Source organism: Ichthyophthirius multifiliis (assembly GCF_000220395.1).
Source record: "Ichthyophthirius multifiliis unplaced genomic scaffold scaff_1120509250306, whole genome shotgun sequence".
NCBI classification, from domain to species: Eukaryota; Ciliophora; class Oligohymenophorea; order Hymenostomatida; genus Ichthyophthirius; species Ichthyophthirius multifiliis.
This window is the reverse complement of record NW_004086873.1, coordinates 13198-34678: the sequence shown is the minus strand read 5'-3', so window position 1 is coordinate 34678 and position 21481 is coordinate 13198. Positions and strand designations below refer to the sequence as shown.

Below are 21481 nucleotides of genomic sequence, written 5' to 3'. Positions count from 1 at the left end.
AAAAGAAGAAATTAACAAAAAGGAAGAAATTAAAAAATAAGAAGAAAGCACATAAAAAAAAACTGAAAATAATAACTAAAAATCTTTATTAAATTTTTTCAATAAAAAAACAACAATAAATAATAATTAATCCCAATAAAAATTAATAAAAGAAGAAGAAAATAAATAAATCGATTTGTTAAGAAAAATAGGCTCTTTATAAAAAAACACTCTCTAATGTCAATCTGCACTTTTAATGAAGGAAAAATTCGAAAAGCAAGAAATTCTTTAAATTGTCAAAAATTCTAGTTTGAAATAATGGAAAGATTTAAAAAATAGTAAAAATAATCAAAAAAAAAGAAAAATATTAGTAACCATACACGATTACATTAAACAATATAAAAACGTCATTTTTAGCTAAACTAGTAAATTTATTAATCCGAAAAACTTCCTTTCAAAAGACGATTAGTTAATAGAATACGATCTAGAAACAGAAGATGAACTATAGGAAATAAACGCTGAAAATATCGATAATGAAGACAAAAGCGAAATAGAAGAGGAAGAACTAGAGGATAGCGATTAATCAGATTAAAAATTCGTCGTTTCTGATGGTTATTTATCACATGAAGGTTTAGATAGTGATAATGAGATAGTGAATTAAAACGATATTAATTTTCTTAAATTTAATTTTTCAGGATAGATGTACATTTTTTAATAAAAAGATTAAACTGAGGATGTCAAAAACTTTTTATAGATTTATTAAATAAAAAAGTATTAAGATCAAGAGGATTTTCCTTTGACTTTATAAAAAATTGTAAATAGAAATAATAATATATAAAATAATGTAAATAATACCGAAAATTTATGGAATAATGAAAAGTTAAAAAGTTTTATTTTTTTATGTGAAGGAAGTTTATTGACAAAGAGAATTTTAATTGAATAAATTTAAAAAAATTCAGTTTTTAAAGATTTCTCGAAATATGCGATTGAAAAGAAACTTAAATAAATCGCATAAAAAGATCTTGTTTAGAAAAAATGGAAAGTTTATTAATAAATTATTGAAAATATGAATTTTGATGAAAACGAACTCTAAATTTTTAAAAATTTATAAATTGAATAGAATAAATAATAAAAATAAGTATAGAAAAATGATGAAAATAATAAAAATAATACAAACAATAATAATAATAATAATAATAATAATAATATTAGTAATAATATTAATATTAATAATAATATTAATAATAATATAAATAATAATATTAATAATAATATTGATATAAATAAAAACTCTAAATAATAAAAATAATTAAAATTATTTGATCTCTTTAAAAAATAATAATTTTGAATAAAAATTAAACTTATATATATGATTCAAATATTATTTAAATATTTAAATATATTACTTTATAGCATGGTTTATTTTTATTTATTTTTTATGATTTTTAAGAACTCAATCGACAAAAAAAAAAAAGGAGAGAAAAAACGGATTAATGCCCTTTTTTTTCTTTAATTGAGTTTTTTTTTAAAAAAAATACAGAAAAAAATAAAAAAAGCAATGCTAATAAAGTAATATATTTATAATAATAAAAAAAAAAAACATAAGAGTATATATATTAATTATCTATATATTTATATTCTTAAAGCATTTTTTTAATAGTATTTTATTTTTATAAAATAATCTTTAATATCAATTCTAATTAAATTAATTTAATAGTAAAAAAAAATCTGAAATACAAATGAATAATTTTTACTCTTTCATTCTTAATTTACTAAGACTTTAATTTATCCATTAAATAATTAATCAAACTTTTTTAAAATAACTTATTTAGGTCTATTAACAGAATAATATTCGCCATCAATTTAAAAGAAAGTGATTAAATCAGATTCGATTTTTTTGAAATTCAACAAGAACGGTCCAAATCCTTAGGCTATTTTTTTAGCATTTCCATTAAATAATCTCTCATATCCTAAATTTAGAGAAGAATCAAATGAAATAAACTCGACTATACCATCCCCGTAACTCTATTCTTTAAATTAAGTTTAATTTATTTAACTTTTATCTAATTATTAGACTCCTATTTTATTTCTTCCACTTTTCCATATATTGCTAACCCCTCCAGCATAAGAGTCTATATTTAAAATTAGTAAACAGGCTGGGTCGCACTTTAAATAATAATTAGACTATTCCTACTCTTCATTTTTCAATAATTATTTTTCTAATCCTTATTCTTAATAACTGTCTTTTTTTTATGTATAAACAGTATATTACCTGCTTAACTATTTTTTAATTTATTAAGATTCTTTACTAAAAAATAATATATTTATTTAACAAAAATAAATATATATTAATTACATTTATTCACTTTCATTTAAAATTTCTAAAGATTCCAAAACTTAATTAATCCTATTTGTTTTTATAAATAATTTCTTAAAGGCTTCACAACAATAAATAGCTTTATTTATAAAAGCGGATTAAGTCCTATTTTTATCAAATCCAAAACCTATTCTTGCATCTATTCCTATACTAAAATAATTAGACATCGGTTTTTTTATTGATTTTATTATTTATCCGTTTTTATCTAACATCTTTATTTTTGTTGCTTTTTCATTCACATATTCGATTTTTTCGAAATATCCATTCTTCAAAAAATAAAAACATATATAAAATTTATTTAATCAAAAATTAGAAAATACATCTTATGTTTAAAATTCAACTTCCCATATATCAAATAAACTTATTTTTGATGAGATCCATTTTTTTATTAATCTTTTCAATCCATTTAAATTTTCTCCTATAAAATTATTTGAAATATTACCTCCCCATCCTATTATATAATAGATAATACATTTATGTTTATTCTAATTAATATAAAATACCTAAAACACGTGCGAAATCATTTCCTGTCCCAAAAGGAACAATTCCAATAGGAAATTAATTTGTATCACATTAATATTATAACATTTCTAATAAAACCCACATAACAGTACCATCTCCTCCGCATACAATAACTCTTGTTTTTTCTTTTTCTATTTTTATTTATTTTAAATATAAAAAATTATATTTGTATATATATATATTATTTTAGTTTTATTTTTTTTACATTTATTTTCTAAAGATTTTAATATTTTGAAACCAGTTTCTTTATTTTGAGCATTTTTTAAATTAAAGAAATAAGTATTCACTTCAATGTTTTACTCATTTTTTAAAATTTGGAATTTTATTTTTTCAGCCTTTTTATTTTTTAAAAAATAAAAAAAAAGTTATTAAATAATAGATTATATTATAAAAAATACATCTAATTTTAAAAAATCCGATGCTTGATTTCCTCCGCTTGTTGGATTTACAAATAATAAGAAATTATATATTTCATTATTATCTACTTTTATATTTTTAAAATACTTTAAAAAGTTATAATATATTTACACAAAATACTACCTTTATTTATGGAAGAAATATTTCCGTCAAGATTATTTTCTTAATTTAGATTCGTCTTAATTTATTGATATACTATATTTAAAATAATTTTTATTTATATATTTAAATAAAAATGGTTATATTTATTAAATTTACTTTATTCATCTTATTATTAATTCATTTATTGAATATGTTAATTTTTTTTGTTTAAATTTATTTATTTTTATTTGCTTTTTATTTTGTGGGTAGATTCATTCAATTTTATAATTAAGAAAATATTCAAAAAAAAAAAAAATCAATAATATTAGAAATATAGTAAGAAAAAAAAAATCGCAAATATATAAATACTTAAAAATTTTTTTTTTTAATGTTTGAAAATAAAAATTGATAGACAATTGAAAAAAAAAAAGGATGATTATTAATAATTATTTTCTTAAAATATATATATATATATATATATATATATATATATCTTAATTAAATATTTAATTGAATGTATTTTATATTTATAAAATAAAATCATGTTTATAAATATATTTTTCTTTTATAAGATATTTTTTATTTATATTTCTAATATTTTGTATTAAAGTAAAATTTATTCTAATTTTTATTTATTAAATATAATATATATTTTATACTTTTAATTATCTTTAAATAATTTATATCAAAATTGAAATAGATATTATTAAATTATAATATATAATCAATTTATTGAAAAAAAATAATATATAAATATATTGAATTAAACAAAAAAATATAATCCAAAATAATAATATTTATAGTGTATTATAATTTATTTATTTATTTTTAAAAAAAGATAAAAGTAATCATTAATAGAAAATAAAATAAAAAAAATTTAGATATAAAAATATAAAATATCTTCTTATTTTTAAAAAAATAAAAATAATAAAATTAAAAATAAAATATAATTAAATAAAAGAAGGAAAAAATAAAATAAAAAATGTCTGAATAATAATAAAACTAAAGATAATAGCACAATTCCTCCACAATTAACGTAAGCAGAACTACAACTTCAAGAACAATTTAAACCAGAATTAAAGGTGCTTTAAATCACCATGAAAAGGTAACAGTAAGTGGAATCGGTAGTGCTGTTGAAAACGTTGTCTAATCAGTTGCTGAATTGTAATAAAAAAAATTAGTTGTTATTGCTAAAACAACTACTAATTTAGCTAACTAGCAATCTCAAAGATAATCACATTAATTGTTGGTCGAATTAACTAGAGGAGAAGAATTTAAGTTAGGTGGCAATTAATAATAAGAACAAAATTGAAAACCAAATATTTTATGATTTAAATCCTTTTCTTTAATTTTTTTTTTTAAATATATAAAGTTGAAAGGTAAGAAAAATATATAAATTATTTGAAAATAAAAGAAATTTTTTGTAAATTTATTGTCGTTTTCAATTAATTATATATATGTCATGTTTTTTTTGTATTTTTTTTTTTATTCATTAAATGGTTAATATTTTTTTTTTTAACATTTTTATATTTTATATATAACTTATATACAAAAAAAATACAAATATGTGTATTTTTAAAATTTTTTAAATATATTTGTTAAAAAAATAAATTTAATAAGCTAACCTTATATATATATATAAACATAATTATAAATAAGTTTTTTTGGTTATGTTTCAATAAATTTATATTTTTTTGTTTCCTCATTATTCTTAAATTAATTATATTTTATTTATATGATTATTTTATTATATATAATCATATTCCAAATCATTTATTTTTTAATTTTCATCATTTTATTATAAATATTTACATTAAGGAGATTCTTTACAAATTAACTATTAATCAGTATTTTTTTTCTCATTTAAATCTTCATCAAAATTATAAGATTCATTTTTTTCCAAATCATCTTTTTAATTAGAATTCAAATCTATAGTTTCTTAGTTTTATTAAATCAACGATTTCCTTTTTTTTGATTGACTTAAATTATTTAAATCTATTTAAAATAATTCCTATTAATTTAGAGAGTTGTTTATTATTTAATTATCTACTTCAATTTATTCTTATTGATAGCATGGTTTTTTTTTATAATATTTTAAAGCTTTTCTGTTTTTTTAAATTTATAAAATCTACATAAATATAAAATATAATTCTTTTAAAATTATTTTAAGATTCTATTTTAATTTAATATGGTCCTAATCTTTTAATTAGTTCTTCTATTACTTAGTTTTGTATTTTTAAAGGTAACATTTCTTAAGAACTATCATTAATTTATTATCCTTATGATTATAAATCAAACTTTAAACTAGGATAAATTGATTTTTTTAAACATTCTTTTATTATTTTAAAAAATAGAATATATTTATAGTTATAATATTAAAATATTACTTTTTGTTTTATCCAAACTAATTTATAATTTAATAGTTCCTGAATTAATTTAACTTAATAATATAGAAAGAGTTGAAATTAAAATTTGCTTTAGCCTTCTTTAATCCGAAAAAACTTTATCTTATCTTCGTATATTATTTTAATATATAAACTTAATACCTTTAAAATTACTTTATGCAGTAAACATGCCTTAATAAATATATATATATAAATATAATTAAATAAATATGTATATTATATATATATATTATATATATATATATTTATATATTTATTTATATTTATATATATTTTAAAAATTAATAAATATACTTATTATATCCCAAATAGTTTATTTAAAAGAAAATTATTCCATTTTCATTTCAATTTTTTTATTTTAATTAATAGCAAAAAAATCAAACAAATTATAAATATAATTAATAAGCAAATAAGAATTAAACTTAACATTTTCCAATTAATAATCTTGTTTCTCGTTTAAATTTTCATTATCAAACTCATTAATATCCTAAATTACAGGCACTAATTTAGTCCTAAATTCATTTAAAGTTTACAAAAATAGATTTTCCTATGTTCTCTTTTATTACTAATATGATTTTATATTTTAAATATAGCTCACATCTTCAATAGATATAACTATTGCTTATTCATTGAAAAGGAAATTACAAATTTTAATATTAAATATTTTAGAATAATTATCACCTTCATTATCCTAATAAAAATATCCAATTAAACTTTCTGGTTATTAAGAAACTAAACAATAATTAGATATATTTTTCAATCTGCTTTTTAATTTATGTTTAAAAGTTTTTAACATATTCGTTTTAGATTAATCCGTATTTTATTTTTTAAATTTAGAAATTTTCTTCGAATTTTGATTATTGTTAAAATCTATACAACGTTAAATAAGAAAATCTTTAAAAGTTTCAATCTATCTTCCTTAAGTTTATTTGCTATTATTGCTCTCATTAGGATTGACTTTTAGTTTTATTTAATTGAAAAACTTTCTCATTGTTTCATTATCTTTTACACTTTAATTTATTTTTGTACTTTCTAATATAATTTTATTTTATTTTAATTTATTTTTTAAAAAATACTGCTTGAACTTAAATATTCAATATTGTATGCTCTTTAATCCCATTTAATAATAATAAGTTTATCATTACACATTTTATTTATTATATTTAACCATTCACTATTACTATTATTATTAAGGAATAAAATTCTTTATTATCTTTCACGAATATATCTTAAAAAAAAAAAATACATTTAAAAACAATATTTTTTTTTTAAAAAAAAAACCTATTAAAAATCAAAAATAAAGAGAACATAATAAAAAGCGTGTAAGTAAAATGCTCAAAATTTTAAAAATAATCTTAATATATAAAGAGAGGAAGTAATCTATTTAAAATAATACTTAAAATATCCAAAAGGAAATTAGGAGAATCTATGGAAAGTGCTTTTATAATACAAATAGTCTCTTAAATAATTATTTATGAATAATTATTTTATGACAGTTTTTCGTTAGAAACTTATCCATAACTTATTCCTATCCAAGCCAACTATAATAATATATTCCATAAAAAATGGTTTATCTAAAAACATATCTTTAAATAGAAAGTTAACCATATTAAAATGGTAGAAAAAATACAAAAACTAAATACAAAAAGCCATTAAAGTGTTATTTAATTTTCTAATTAAATTAAATATATTAATATTGCGAAAAATATGCTTATAAATAAATTAAATGCGTAAGATAGTTACATTTGAGTATGTCGATAAATTTAATATTTTGTTTCTAAATCGTTTGATTTAAATCGTAGAAAAAATAAATTTATATGTTTTTTATTGATTTAATCCATTTTAATATTATTTTATTTTGCTTAAATATAAAAATATAAAATAACTATTAATAAATAATAATTTGAAATAATAATATTTATTTTATATTTATTATTATTTAATAAAAATATAGAGTAATATGAATTATTTTATATTAATTAAATAACAAAAATTATAATTATTATTTATTTATGTCTTTGTTTATTTTAATAATAATAAAGAATATTAAAATAAATTTATAAACAAGAAATTATTAAAGAATAAAAAGCGGTTTGTATAATTAATTGAAAAAATTGTTTAGATAGAATGAATTCATCTATATAATAAGAATCTGATTTATATTATTAGAAAGTGAAATGCTTGCAGGTAAAAGAAGGTCTTCTTCAAAAAGAATAAATTTCCAGTTTTGTAAAACAATTGAAGTAGTTTTAGATTGAAAAAAGACTAAATATTTCGAAATTATATTCTGGGGGAAATATTCTACAACTAAAAATGCATCTAAAGAAATTAAATTTTAAATAAGTTTAAGTAATTAGATATTGCATTCAATAAATTATTTATAAAAATAAATTATAATTTAAATATATAATCTATAAATAATTTTTTATTTTTATTGTTGTTTTGAGACCTTATTTGAGTAAATTTTTTGATAATTTTAATAAATATAATTAATTCTTCTAAAAAAATAAAAATACATAATATTTATTACGAGGTTAAATTTTTTTTTTTTTAATATTTATAAAAAAAAAAAATTGAATTCTTTCTAATAATTTATATAATAAAAATAGCAATAAAGAATTCAAAAAATAAAAATAATTATAATAAAAAGTATATATAAACTAAATATAATGATGAAACAAGGAAACTAAGAGAAAAAGAGAAAACAAAATTAAAACGAAACAGAAATATAAGAATATGAAACAATAAATAAAAAATAATTTTTAAAAAATAACGAAGAATCAGAAATTGATGAATATAAAGAATAATAAAATCTACTTTTATTAGAAATAGAAGAAAATAAAAAATAAAACAATAATCTTGTTGATTTAGGTGATATCATTTTGTTCGATGACGAGCAAGATTAAGAAAAAATAAAAAAAACATTCAAAAAGATAATAACCCTAAGGAAGTATTAGACGAAAAAAAACTTGCCCCATGGATATCTGATTAAACTTTATTAATTAAAAATCCCCTATACAGATTGCATAATGAAATTATTGAATTAACCGAATACCTAGCTCCTACAAAAGAAGAACATGAGTTAAGAATAAAATCATTTGAAAAGTAAAATATATTTATTTTTAAAATTCATATAAATTATAGTTTAACTTAAATAATTAAATCCGTAATACCAGATTGTGAAGTAAAAACTTTCGGTTCATTTAGTTCAAAGTTATATTTACCAAACTCGGATATTGATATAGTAATTTTTATAAAATAAACCAAAAACAAAAAATATTTAAAAAAAGGTTATAGTAAAAGAAGGAGAATCAAATAAATATTTATATAAAAAAGTTGCTGATGTAGTCTTAACATGTGAAGATATTTATGAAAACATAAGTTTCATAACAAATGCGAAGGTTCCTTTAATTAAGTTTGTTGAAAAGTCAACTTAAACAAATTTTGATATTTCTTTTAATAAAGAAGATGGAGTAAAATAATTACCTGAAGTATAAAAATGCTTATAAATATATCCAGAGATTAAATATTTGATTTTTATTATGAAATGTATATTAAGATAAAGGGATTTAAATGAAACATATACTGGTGGAATCGGCTCTTTTTTGCTTTTTTGTATGATTTTAGCTTTTTTAAGAGAATTAAGAAAAGAATATAAAGATAATAATAAAGTCAGTGAAATAAAAAATATTACTCTAGGCGAATATTTATTAAAAATGTTTAAGTTTTACAGCAACTTTGATGTTGAGAGAAAAAAAATTATTATGACAAATTAAGGTAAAAATAAATATATAAATTTTTAGAAACTTTTATATATTTTTTTTTTTTAAAAAAAAGGTGGAATATATGACAAAGATAATAGAGATCGAAAATTTAGTTTAATAAGTCCTTAAGATTAATCACATGACATAGGAAGCTCTTCTTTTAAAATTAAGGAATCCGTATTTCCTTTATTTAAGAATAGATTCTAGTTCTTTACTAATTATAATTTCAAAGCGTAGGAAAGCGTATTAAAATATTTAGTTAATCCGTCTGGAAATACTTTTACATTTTAAAAAGATAATAGTTGAAATATGCTTAAACATTGGAAAAAAATAAAAGATATTTTAAGTAAGTGTTTTATTATATGGTAAAATTTAAATATAAATTAATTTTAGTGAATTTTTTTTCTTTTCTTTTCTTAAAAAAAAAATAACTTTATTTTAAATAAATATTTATAATAAATTTTAATAAAAATTCTATAATAATATTTACATTTTCTTAGAATTCAAATTTATAGTTTATATATGGCAATTTATTTTTGGATATTTTTATTAATTTATTTTATATAATCCAAATAAAAAAATTAATTTCAAAATATTTATAAATTTGATAAAGCATCTTATTTTATCTAAAAATTAAAAATTAAAAATTAAAAATTCTAATTTTTAATTACTTAAATCTAATTATATAGATCATTTAATAATTTCTTACTTTCAATCGCATTTAAATTATATTCTTCTTATAAAGCCTCAACCCTTTAAAATAATAATTAAAAAATTAAATATATATAAATTACTTAGAAACCAAGTCAAATAATTTACTTTCAAGTTAAAATAATTCACCTTATGCATCAAAATAGTTTTCATTTAATTCGTTATTTTATTTTTAATTAACAATATCAATAATTTTCTTATTAATATTTTATAATTTTAAAACTTCATTTTTTCCTCTATCAATTTCAGAATTCCCATTCCCAAATACTCTACTTCTCAATGTATTTTGTAAAGTTTCACACTCTTTCTATAATTATTCATATTCTATTTTATTTTTTTGATAAGATTCATCGTTTTTCATCCCTTCTTCCATTGCACTTTCGAGTTTCAAAATAATTTGTTCTTATTTTTAAATTTCTTTAAAATGCTAATTTTTCTAGCTTAAAATTTCCTAATATTTGGTCAATAATTCAGCGTTTTTTAATCTTTAATTTTATAAAAAATTCAGCTATACCTGATTATGTTTTGCCTAAATAATTTAATTATAAATTTCTTTTATTTTCTCATCAAATTTTTCATTTCTTAAAGCTTCTTCTCTGTATTTAGTTGACACTTTTATTAAATTATCAACTAATTATTTTTCTGACATGTTTCTTATTTCTTATGTAACTTTAGTTTATTATTCTATTCTTTTTTCAGAATTAATTCTCTTTTATAATAGATTATTCTCGTTTTTTAAAAGCTTTATGCTTTTTCTTAAATCAGTTATTTCTTCACCATTTTATTTTAAAGAAATATTCTTATCATTAAATTACTTTTTCATTCTGTGAATTAATTCAACTTTTTAAGATAATTCTCTTGATAATAAAAGCCATTTTTCGCTTTCGTCTGAAGGTCTAAATTCATCTCCTATAGTAGAATTTTATAAATCACTTAAATCTTTTATTTATTATTAAGGTGATTATAAATTTGATAATTCTCCATTATATTCATATTTATTATTACTATAAGAATGCTTTTTTTAAAAAGAACTATTTTAATTAATTTAAGAATTCATCAATTAAGGCGTTTAAGGATTTTATTAAGGCGTTTAATGATTCTATTAAGGTGTTTAAGGATTCTATTAAGGAGTTTGAGGCATATGGTTTTATATTTAACTATTTTCTTATTCTTATTCTTCTTCCTTTTATTTTTATAAATCTTTTTCTAATTATTCTTCCTCTTATTTTTATAAAGCTTTTTCTAATTCTTCTTTTTTTTCAAGAATATGTTTTTGGATTTTCTTATTGCTTACACTTAATTCTATTTCACATTAAAATTTAAAAAATTCATTAAATTATTTTGATTACTTTTTTTTACATTAAAACATTTATTATTTATAAAAAAAATTACTTTCATCCATTAAATTTAAGTTTTTTGTCTGACAATTTCTTCTTATTAATTTAAATTATTTAACAAATCATCTAATTCTATACTATTTCCTATAATACTATTAGGCAACTCATTATTTTTTTTAAATTTCTCATCAAAATATACCAAAAAAGCCTTTATTTTTTTACCTAAGACACTCATAGGAATCGTAAAAACACCAATACCCCCATAAAAAACATCGTTAATACTACATTAAGGGAAAAAATTTAATGTAGTCATATTAATTATCTATTATTCATTTGAATTTTTTTCTAAAAAAGTTCCTATTTTACTTTACTATTGAATTTCTAATTAATTATAAAATGGTCCATTTATTGAAGGATTAAAATTGGGATAAGTTAACATTATTTGTATTTCTTTATTATTTTAATTAAAAGAAGGATCCATTTGAATATTATTTATTATAATATCGAATGATTCTTCTGTTTATTATTCTAAATTAATTGAAATTATATATGAAGGTTTAGGTTTATAATTTTTGTTTGTGCTTTAAAATTCCTTTTATTTTTGTTAAAAAAAAATATTATTACGGTAAAAAAAAAATATACTATGTTTAGGGGAATAAAGTGTTTCAAAGATTTTAAAGGAACAAAAAATTCATCAATTAAATTCATTTTTTTTTCATCTGAAATTTAGAAAGCTAAAAATCCTTCCTTTTAATTTATTTATTGATTTTAATTGTATTTATAAAAAGGGTTGTTAATTAAAAACTAACAATTGATTTTCGGATTTTTCTAATTTTTAAATGTTTATATTTGATAGACTTCCTAAAAATCAAACTATTCGTTTTTTTATTCACCACTTTAACTCCAAAAACATTCTTTTTTTTATATTAAGAATATATATTAATTTAAAAATAAAATTACCAATCAAATGATTTTATTATTCTTATAAATTTAAAAATTACCTAATATCAACTCTTGCTCTCCAGTAATAATCAGAATTTAAATTATTATCAGGTAAATATTTAATTAATTGATCATTATTTTATATTTAAAGTTCTTTTTTCTAATTATAAAATAATATATATATATATATATATATATTATATCTATATATATCTCTATATATATTTATATTATTTTTTATAATTTAATTACTCTTAATTACATATACATATTATATTTTTAAAAACTTTCACTACTATCTTTTTTAATAAAATCTATCATGACTTTAAAATATCCATATGTATTCAAATTTAATAAAGATTAACTTGCAGAAGAAATATCAAAGCTAATTTCGCTTACTTTTTCATCTTTATTCCATATAGAAATCTTAATTTTTTTTTAATTTATATTATTTATTTTAAATACTTATAATGTTTCATTTATTTTTTTATCTTTAATTTTATTTAATTCAAATTATGCTTATTCAAATCTATTATTTATTTCATTATATAAAAGCTTCTAATGATTTTTATCATTTAAATGAGTTAATATTTGTATTTCATCCTATTTAATCTTGTTATATATTGGCTAATAATATAAATTCAATAAATAGCTCATTTGATAATTATTATGTATGTATATTTTTATTTATTATAACCTTATATTAAAAAAAAAAATTTAAAATTATAATGATATTTTATAAACATAAAAAATATTCGAAAATTTTGATAAACAAACTATTCTTAAAAATAAACAAATCAATTCAATATTTGTAAAAAAATTAAATAAGTATTTTATATATATTTTTAATATATATATCATAAAAAACTACTTAAAAGTATTTAAATTTAATCTGAATTAATAATTCCATTATCTTATAAAGTAAATAAATGAATAACAAATTAACGATATAACTAATACAATTCAGCTTTATTTAATTCTATAAACTCTTTAACAAAACTAAATAGGTCACATTTTTTTATAGGCTATTTATTTTTAATTTATCTCATTTCAATATTTATAAAAAATTTATTCCACAACAACATAAATATCTTGTCTTATTCTGACATATCATATATATCAATTATATCTTTTTATTAATATTTATTAACATAGTCAGCCTCAAAAACTTCATCGTCTGAGTTTTCAAATAACATATCATGAGTTTTTCGTGTAAAAATATTGGCTTAATTAAATATTATTTTATCATTAAAACAGCATTTTATGTCATCATTTGTATATACTAAATATTTACTTAATAAAGGATTTTTTTAATTTCTCTTTTATTTTTGATTTTTAATTTAGTTTACAATTATTTTTTACTGTTAACTGCTATTTTTATAAATTTTATTTTTTAAAAAAACTAATAATAATACATTTAGGTTTCATCATTTCTGCTTAAAGAATCTTTTTTATTTTTTTAATTTTAGTTTATTATTTTTTCAGTATCTTTTTCTTTTTTAAGAAGTCTTTTTTTATAAAATATAAATGAAAAAAGAAAATATATATATAAAAAACCTAAATTATTATTATATAACAATTAAATAAAAAATACAATTATACTGTGTTTGAAGAACTGTCGGTGTAAGATTAATTTTTGCTTTATCTCATGAAGTTTTAATGTAATTATATATTTTCTGAATATAAATTAAATGTATTAAAATATTTTTTTATCTATAATGATTGATTTATATAAAATAGATATTTAAATTAAATTAATTGACGAAATTATTAAATAAATTTATATTTATTTTATTAAAAAATGAATTACCTTTTAATATCATTAAAAATTAAATAAAAAATTAATTTAATAAATATCTAAATATTTAATATAAATAAAACATATTAAATAATATTTATTTAATAAAAATCAAATATTAATTAATAGTAAATATAAATATATTATTTGTTTATATTATTTATGTGTTTTGTTTGTTTGTTTTAAATTAAATAAATATAAAAATATGTCTGAGAAAATTAGATATGGACTTTATTTTTTTAAAAATATTTTATAAAAATATTACAGAAGGAATAATAAAAAAAGTAAGAAAATATGTATTTTATTAACAAAATAATATGTTAATTTAAAAATATATATTTTTTTTAATATATATTTTAATGGAATTTAAAATAAAAATAGATACATTTTTTTTTTAAAAAAAAAAAATTCATACGAAATAACTTTAAACATAAAAATAGTTCAATCTTTTATTTTAGAATTAACTTTCATATTTATAATAAGAATTATTAACAAATAATAATTATTTTATAAACATATAAATATAAAAAAAATGAATATAATAAATTAGTTAAATATACCAATTCTTATAATTTATTTTTATATTCTATATTAATTTAAATTTTATAATTCATAAAATATAATATATAAAAATAAAAAACATATAATTATATTGATATATTTTATGAATATAAATAAATAAAAAACTTTTTTAATCTTATAACAATTGTGAAAAAGACTATATTATTTATTATATATTATTTTAATAAATATTTTTAAAATATATATAAAATTAAATTTTTTATAATGGAAATCGTCAAATTACATGTACCAGATAGGGTTTGTATTTACGAATTACCTCCTTTATCAACTTCAAAAGGATAGTATATTAATATATGCATTTTTTTAATCTATTTTAAAATACATTTTTATTTTTATTTTAAAATAGTTATTTAGATTAATGGAAAAAAATGATATGGGAAGGAGGATTAAAAATTTTTGAAGGAACCGATAAATTACTTGTAAAATTTATAAGTCCAAACGGTGCAGTATTTGCTTAATTAGAAGTTAAAAATAATAAAAAAATATTAGATTTAATTAAAATAATGCAAAATCATATTTTTTATATAACTTTTTTTCTTAAAAAAAAGGTACCAGAAAAATACGAAGAAGCCATTTAAAAAACAGAAGATAGTTCAAGAGGATATGGAGTGAGATTAAATAATCCAAAAGGAGGATATATATGGATAGGTATTTTTAAATAGATATGATAATAAAAACAAAATTTATATAATATTTATCTTTAAATAAAAAAAATAATATATTATTAATTTAAAGGATTAGCTTTTAGAGATAGAAATTCTTCTTTTGATTTTAAATCGAGAATTATTGATTTCTTAGATAGAAAATAAGAGTAAAAACAAAATACAGTGGAATTCGAGTAACCCTAAGATTTTAAACTTAAATAAGGTGAAAAAATATCATTTAAAGTGGGAGGAGGAAATTAATAAAATTAAAATTAAAATAATAATTATAATTTTTCTAATAATTTTGATGATTTTAATAACTTTAATAATTTTGGGTAATAAAAACAATAATAAAAAAATGATAATTAATTTGTAGAATTTGGAGGGTTTGATAATTTTAGCGGATTTGATAACTAAAATAACAAAAATAACAATATTAATTGGAACTTTAATAACTAATAAAACATTTAATAAAAAAATATATAAAAAAATCAAAATTAAGATTTATTAGATTTTTGAAAATAAAAAATAATTATGTAATATTTTATTTGTATTAGATATATTATAAATTAATTATAGAAAAAATATTTATATTAAAAATAAATAAAAATATAAATAAATATATTAATATATATAACTATAAAAAAATATTTTCTTATAATATATATATATATATATATATATATTTATATATTTTTTTTTTTATTTTTATTTATAAATATTTTTTTTTAATATATTATTATTTATATAATTTATTATTAAAAATATATATATATATTTTAAAAAAATTTATTATTTTAATACTTTTTTTATATTTTTTATTTTTATTTTATCTTATAATTATTTAAAAACTTTATAACTTTTTAAAACAAATAATTTATTATCTTTTCATTTTATCTTTTTATATTTTTTTTTTAATATCATTCTAGTTTTTATAGAAAATTTAAAAAATATCACAATAGTAAATAATTAATTTTTTTATTCAATGGATTTTTTTACATCAAATATAAATAAAATTTGAATTTTTATTTTAAGAAAAATAATTAATAAAATTAATAGATTAATAAAAAATTAAAAAAAGTAAATTTTACTAAATTAAATTTTATTATAAATACTATTTTATCAATTATGACCGACCAATAATTTTTGATATAATATGCTATAAATAATATATAAAAAAAAAATTATAAAAATAAAAAATAAAAAAAAAATTAATAATAAAATATTATTAAAATATAAAAGTATTTATGAATTAATCGTTTTCTTAAAGAAGATTTAGAAGATCCCGATCTTGTAAAAACTTAGGATTCAATGAAAACAACAACTGGAATTAAAGTTATAACAACTGTAATTCCTCTAATTGGAACAACAATCATTGGAATAATAACAATTATAACGAAAACTGGATGAATGACTGGTACAATTGGGAATGGAATAACTGTTCTTAATGCGATGGTCATATTTGCTAATGGCGAAACTTTGATTGGTAAAACTTTGACTGGAGAAACTACGATTGGAAATTTTGTAATTGGTAAAACCAATACTGGAATATAAATGGTTGGAATATCTGTGAATAACATAAATAAAACTGGTAACAAAACTGGAATTTCTGGTGTAATCATCCTGGATGGTCTAATAGATGGTAGCATAATAATTAATATAATATTAATATGTGTAATAATAATAACGACTGGTTTAGCTGGAAATGGAATATATGTGATAGTTGTGATGGATAAAATTGCCAATGGAGAGATTTTGACTGGAGAAACTTTCCTTGGAATAGTTTCGATTGGTAAAATAACTGTATGTGGTAAAATTCTTACTGGAATATAAATGGATGGAGAGTTTGTGATTGGCATAAAAATTCTTGGTAGAATAATTGGAATAATTGGTGTAGTTAACCTTTTTGGAATAATAGATGGAATTAATAATAATAATGGAATAATAACTTCGGAAACAACTGGTATAATAATAACTATGGAAACAATTGGAATAATTATAATAATAATAGTATAAATTAATATTATTAATAATATTAAAATGACTGGTATAATTGGAAATGGAATTCTTGCGAAAATTGTAATGGCTAAAACTGTTAATGGAGATTTTTTGATTGGATAAATTTCGACTGGAGAAACTATGACTGGTAAAGCAGTATTTATATAAACAATTTCTGGAATATAAACGGATCACATATATGTGATTGGCATAAGAATTCTTGGTAAAATAACTGGAATTATTGGTGTAATCACCCTGCTTGGAGTAATAGATGGTAAAACGGTAATATATGCAACAATAATGATTGGTTCAATTGGAAATAGAATATATGTTGTGATAACTGTGATGGGTCTTTCTGTTAATGGAGAAGCTTCGACTGGAGAAACTTCAACTGGTAAAACTTTGACTGGAATAATTCAAGCTTTTGGAACAATTAATGGTGGAATATTAACGGTTGGCGTATATGTGATTTACATAAGAAAAACTGGCAATAAAACTGTAACCATTGGTGTAGTCATCCTTAATGGAATAATAATAGATATAACCAAAATTATTTATAAAGTTATTAAAAAAACTGGCAAAATCCAAACACAATGAGGGAAGAATTCACTGAATAGCATCCCATTTAAAAAAATTATGTTGAATTCTCACATGAATTAGGACGCCCTATATAAAAAAATTATAGAGATTTTGTAGAAGTTAAACACGTAACTGACTATTAACCAGTTTAACATAATTAACATTTAGACTTTTAACCTTAAAATTAATTCTCTTATTTCTCAAGAAGCCCATAAGATGTTTAGTAAAATTATGCTTAAAATAGATTAAAATAAAGACATTTTAGTCAATAATGGAGAAGAAATAATTATTATTGAAATAATATTATTAAAATTATTATTATTATTATTATTATTATTATTATTATTATTATTATTATTATTATTATTATTATTATTATTTTTAGATTATATTTAATATTTTTACTAATACTACTTTTACAATATTTAACATTTAGGAATTTAATTATTATTATTATTTATTTTATTTTATATTTTTTAATTTTTTTTATATTAATTAAATTATTAAAAAACGTGCATAATATATATGGGACAATCTTTAATAAGAGATTTAGGTTTATAATTAACTGAAGAAGAATAAGAAAAACATTAAATAATAAAAAATTTTATTGAATAAAAAATGAAAAGAAAATAAAGAAAATCTAATAACAATACTTCAGATTTTGAAATATATATTAATGATGTCAATGACGAATCAATTGAAGACTTTTCAATTGAAGAAATCAGTTAATCAAAAAACTAGGATAAATCTTAATTTTCAATCTAAAAATCTTAATAATCAAGTATTATTAAAGATTAAAATATCTTCCAATAAGAATAAAATGACGATGATTAAGATGGATAAGGACTTGTTCAAATTTTAGGCTCATAATTAAATATTCCGGAAGTATAATAAAACAAAAGACCTTTCCGATCTATGAATATGGAAACATTATTTAAAAAACCTGATTATGACGATTAAAACTAGAAAATATTTGAAAATGATGAAGATGATAATATTTTGAATTCTCTTTAAAATTCTGATATAAATGAACCTGAAAATAATAATCGATAAATAGCTTTTTCTGTTTAATATAATAAAGAATTTTAACTAAATTTACCTTCTTAATCTTCTTAGCATAGCGATTTAGGGACTATTTTTTCAGAAGATAGTAGTAGTGTTTAAGAAGTGATTGGTTATGATCCTAACGAGATTAATTTCTAGAAATAAATCGAGAGTAATAAAAAATCTTAGAATAAAAGTTAACATAATAGATAAAGTGTAGATAAAAGAAATAGCACAGCTGCTAAAAATATTTAAAGTATAAAATAAGGAATGTAAAAAAGCGAGAATGTATAAGAATTAGAAAACGATCCCGAGTTTTAAAATTATATTTCCAAACATTATCCATAATAATAAAATAAATTATCTGAATGAAAAAAAAGAGCATAAATATTTATATTTTTATATATTATAATTTGTTTATATTTATTTATATATATACAATTATATGTATTTATATGTTATAAATGTTGTTGTTGTTTTTTTTTACAATATATATAATTTATTTCATTTCAGTTTAGATATTACATAATTTTAGATAGATTATTATTATTATACGTCTTTATTTAATCTTATTTATCATCTATAATTATTTAGTTATAAGTCTTATCTATTAATAATATATTTTCATACCATTTTTCAGTAGAAAATTTTATACTTAATAACTTTTTTTATTATTAATAAAAAGTAAAACATAATTCAATATAATCATTAGATGAATCAATTAAAAAATCTTGAATTTTAATAATATAATGCAATTTTTTTAATTATTTATTTAATTATTACATATCATTAATTTAATTACTTACATAATTCAAAATCGAGGTAATATTTTCTTTTTAAAAAGTTTAATTTTAGAATTTTTTATTTAATAAGTTTTCCTACAATAAGGCTATTTAACTTTAACTTAAAGCAAATTTGTTTTCTTTTTAATTTTTTTATAAAAGACTTTTCTATAATTAATGACTTTATTAGTATTTAGAAAAAATATTTCCCTTTATAAACTTAAAAGAGTTTTATTATATTTAATATTATATTTATAGAATATACGAATTTATAATTTCAAACTCAAAAAAATTATTATTATTTTAAATATTGTAAATTAAATCTATGCCAAAAATCTTTTTTATAATATTAAAACTGATTTCAAATTGATTACTTTTCAAAAAAAATTATTATTTTTCATTTAATTTTTTCTCTTTTAATTATTATTCTAATTATTTTATTTGTTATGACTTCTATGCAATCAGTATTTGTTTTTAATTATATTATTCAATTTATTAATTAATAATATCTTATAGTTATTTAAAATTATTATTTTATTAATCAACAAATTTTTAGTATTATTCTTTTAATTATTAGTATTTATTAAAAGAATTTATTATAACATTCGAGTTTTTTAATTCAACATTAAATATTTCAAAATTTTACATATTTACTTCCTCAACTATATTTTCTTGAAAATTTTCCCTAATTATACTTAAATTTTAATCGATTTTATTAGGTGTTAAAGCATCTAAAATCAGTTTTTTATCATATGAATTCAAAGGCATATTAATAACTAAATTTTGAATGTCTGTCTCATTTTTTTTTTATTTTAAAGGAGTGTTGCTAATTGATTTTTAAATACTTTGTTAATTAATATTTATTTTTTATTAATTTTAAATTTAGTTTTAGTTAACATTAAAACTTTAACTTGAATTTTCTTAATTAATTAAATTTTTTTCTTTAGTAATTTATATTTATTATTCCTATTTTTTTTATATTTAACTATTTTATTTATTATTATCTTTTTTAATAATTTTCTTTTATATCAATTCTTCCCTAAAATCTTATGAAAGTCTTTTTAAATCTTAAATTAAATTATTTGGAGAATTATTTTTAACAATTTATTGGTCATTTTAGATATTTTATTATAATTATTTAATTGGAACATGTTATTACTATTATAGCAATGTTTATTAATTTTATTAAAAAAACTATTATAATTATTATTATTATTATTATTATTATTATTATTATTATTATTTTTATTGTTATTATTATTATTATTTATTTTAAGTATTTTCAAATATTTATTATATATTTTCAAATGGATTGCTATAATTATTTTAAAAATTATCTATTGTTTTTAAATCTTATTCTTAATTTATAACTATTAGTTCTTATTATTCAATTTTTTATTCACTAATTTATTAAGGCTTAAAAAATTCGCTAAATCTATTAAATTTCCTATCAACTTATATTAATTTATTTTATTCTGAATTATTTTAATTTTACTTAAATACATTTTCAAATAAACTA

General features: G+C 17.1%; 7 protein-coding genes across 7 annotated transcripts, besides 32 other annotated features; 4 read left to right on the top strand and 3 right to left on the bottom strand. All coding sequences in view use genetic code 6, as the record gives it.

Annotated features, from left to right (window-relative positions):
• Positions 1–11: part of a microsatellite that runs on past the window's edge.
• Positions 1–47: part of a microsatellite that runs on past the window's edge.
• Positions 1–47: part of a microsatellite that runs on past the window's edge.
• A 1048-nt stretch (positions 48–1095) lies between these two features.
• Positions 1096–1140: a microsatellite.
• Positions 1136–1253: a microsatellite.
• Positions 1157–1266: a microsatellite.
• Positions 1267–1737: 471 nt separating this feature from the next.
• Positions 1738–3410, bottom strand: IMG5_064480 (hypothetical protein; the record flags this gene model as incomplete). Its single annotated transcript, XM_004036931.1, has 6 exons — positions 3277–3410; positions 3084–3213; positions 2860–3009; positions 2677–2807; positions 2346–2622; positions 1738–2210 (listed from the first exon to the last, which is right to left on the bottom strand). Exons 3-6 carry the CDS (start codon positions 2960–2962, stop codon positions 1738–1740), a joined length of 984 nt encoding a protein of 327 aa, XP_004036979.1. The 5' UTR covers positions 2963–3009; positions 3084–3213; positions 3277–3410.
• Positions 3247–3293: a microsatellite.
• A 425-nt stretch (positions 3411–3835) lies between the features above and the next one.
• Positions 3836–3869: a microsatellite.
• A 421-nt stretch (positions 3870–4290) lies between these two features.
• Positions 4291–4336: a microsatellite.
• Positions 4292–4358: a microsatellite.
• IMG5_064470 (hypothetical protein) lies at positions 4359–4688 on the top strand (the record flags this gene model as incomplete). Its single annotated transcript, XM_004036930.1, has 1 exon — positions 4359–4688. The coding sequence occupies one exon, from the start codon at positions 4359–4361 to the stop codon at positions 4686–4688; it is 330 nt and encodes a 109-aa protein (XP_004036978.1).
• Positions 4689–5960: 1272 nt separating this feature from the next.
• Positions 5961–6054: a microsatellite.
• Positions 6055–7244: 1190 nt separating this feature from the next.
• Positions 7245–7274: a microsatellite.
• Positions 7275–7346: 72 nt separating this feature from the next.
• IMG5_064460 (hypothetical protein) lies at positions 7347–9851 on the top strand (the record flags this gene model as incomplete). Its single annotated transcript, XM_004036929.1, has 5 exons — positions 7347–7398; positions 8715–8886; positions 8926–9025; positions 9072–9558; positions 9619–9851. The coding sequence occupies 5 exons, from the start codon at positions 7347–7349 to the stop codon at positions 9849–9851; spliced, it is 1044 nt and encodes a 347-aa protein (XP_004036977.1).
• A 129-nt stretch (positions 9852–9980) lies between these two features.
• Positions 9981–10033: a microsatellite.
• Positions 10034–10132: 99 nt separating this feature from the next.
• On the bottom strand, positions 10133–11906 carry IMG5_064450 (hypothetical protein; the record flags this gene model as incomplete). The annotated part of the gene is made up of 6 exons (XM_004036928.1): positions 10133–10171; positions 10217–10222; positions 10255–10298; positions 10365–10563; positions 10771–11195; positions 11816–11906. 6 exons carry the CDS (start codon positions 11904–11906, stop codon positions 10133–10135), a joined length of 804 nt encoding a protein of 267 aa, XP_004036976.1.
• Positions 10173–10201: a microsatellite.
• Positions 11316–11390: a microsatellite.
• Positions 11420–11510: a microsatellite.
• Positions 11907–12482: 576 nt separating the features above from the next.
• On the bottom strand, positions 12483–12961 carry IMG5_064440 (hypothetical protein; the record flags this gene model as incomplete). The annotated part of the gene is made up of 3 exons (XM_004036927.1): positions 12788–12961; positions 12595–12695; positions 12483–12507 (listed from the first exon to the last, which is right to left on the bottom strand). Exons 1-3 carry the CDS (start codon positions 12854–12856, stop codon positions 12483–12485), a joined length of 195 nt encoding a protein of 64 aa, XP_004036975.1. The 5' UTR covers positions 12857–12961.
• Positions 12710–12766: a microsatellite.
• Positions 12962–14397: 1436 nt separating the features above from the next.
• Positions 14398–14461: a microsatellite.
• A 658-nt stretch (positions 14462–15119) lies between these two features.
• IMG5_064430 (hypothetical protein) lies at positions 15120–16078 on the top strand (the record flags this gene model as incomplete). The annotated part of the gene is made up of 5 exons (XM_004036926.1): positions 15120–15196; positions 15262–15379; positions 15464–15563; positions 15651–15782; positions 16062–16078. The coding sequence occupies 5 exons, from the start codon at positions 15120–15122 to the stop codon at positions 16076–16078; spliced, it is 444 nt and encodes a 147-aa protein (XP_004036974.1).
• A 137-nt stretch (positions 16079–16215) lies between these two features.
• Positions 16216–16253: a microsatellite.
• A 50-nt stretch (positions 16254–16303) lies between these two features.
• Positions 16304–16345: a microsatellite.
• A 374-nt stretch (positions 16346–16719) lies between these two features.
• Positions 16720–16782: a microsatellite.
• Positions 16731–16773: a microsatellite.
• Positions 16732–16782: a microsatellite.
• Positions 16748–16782: a microsatellite.
• Positions 16783–17011: 229 nt separating this feature from the next.
• IMG5_064420 (hypothetical protein) lies at positions 17012–18154 on the top strand (the record flags this gene model as incomplete). Its single annotated transcript, XM_004036925.1, has 1 exon — positions 17012–18154. The coding sequence occupies one exon, from the start codon at positions 17012–17014 to the stop codon at positions 18152–18154; it is 1143 nt and encodes a 380-aa protein (XP_004036973.1).
• Positions 17500–17561: a microsatellite.
• A 261-nt stretch (positions 18155–18415) lies between the features above and the next one.
• Positions 18416–18459: a microsatellite.
• Positions 18438–18516: a microsatellite.
• Positions 18447–18540: a microsatellite.
• Positions 18541–18587: 47 nt separating this feature from the next.
• Positions 18588–18635: a microsatellite.
• A 2276-nt stretch (positions 18636–20911) lies between these two features.
• Positions 20912–20964: a microsatellite.
• A 193-nt stretch (positions 20965–21157) lies between these two features.
• Positions 21158–21230: a microsatellite.
• Positions 21227–21271: a microsatellite.
• Between the last annotated feature and the right edge of the window lie 210 nt (positions 21272–21481).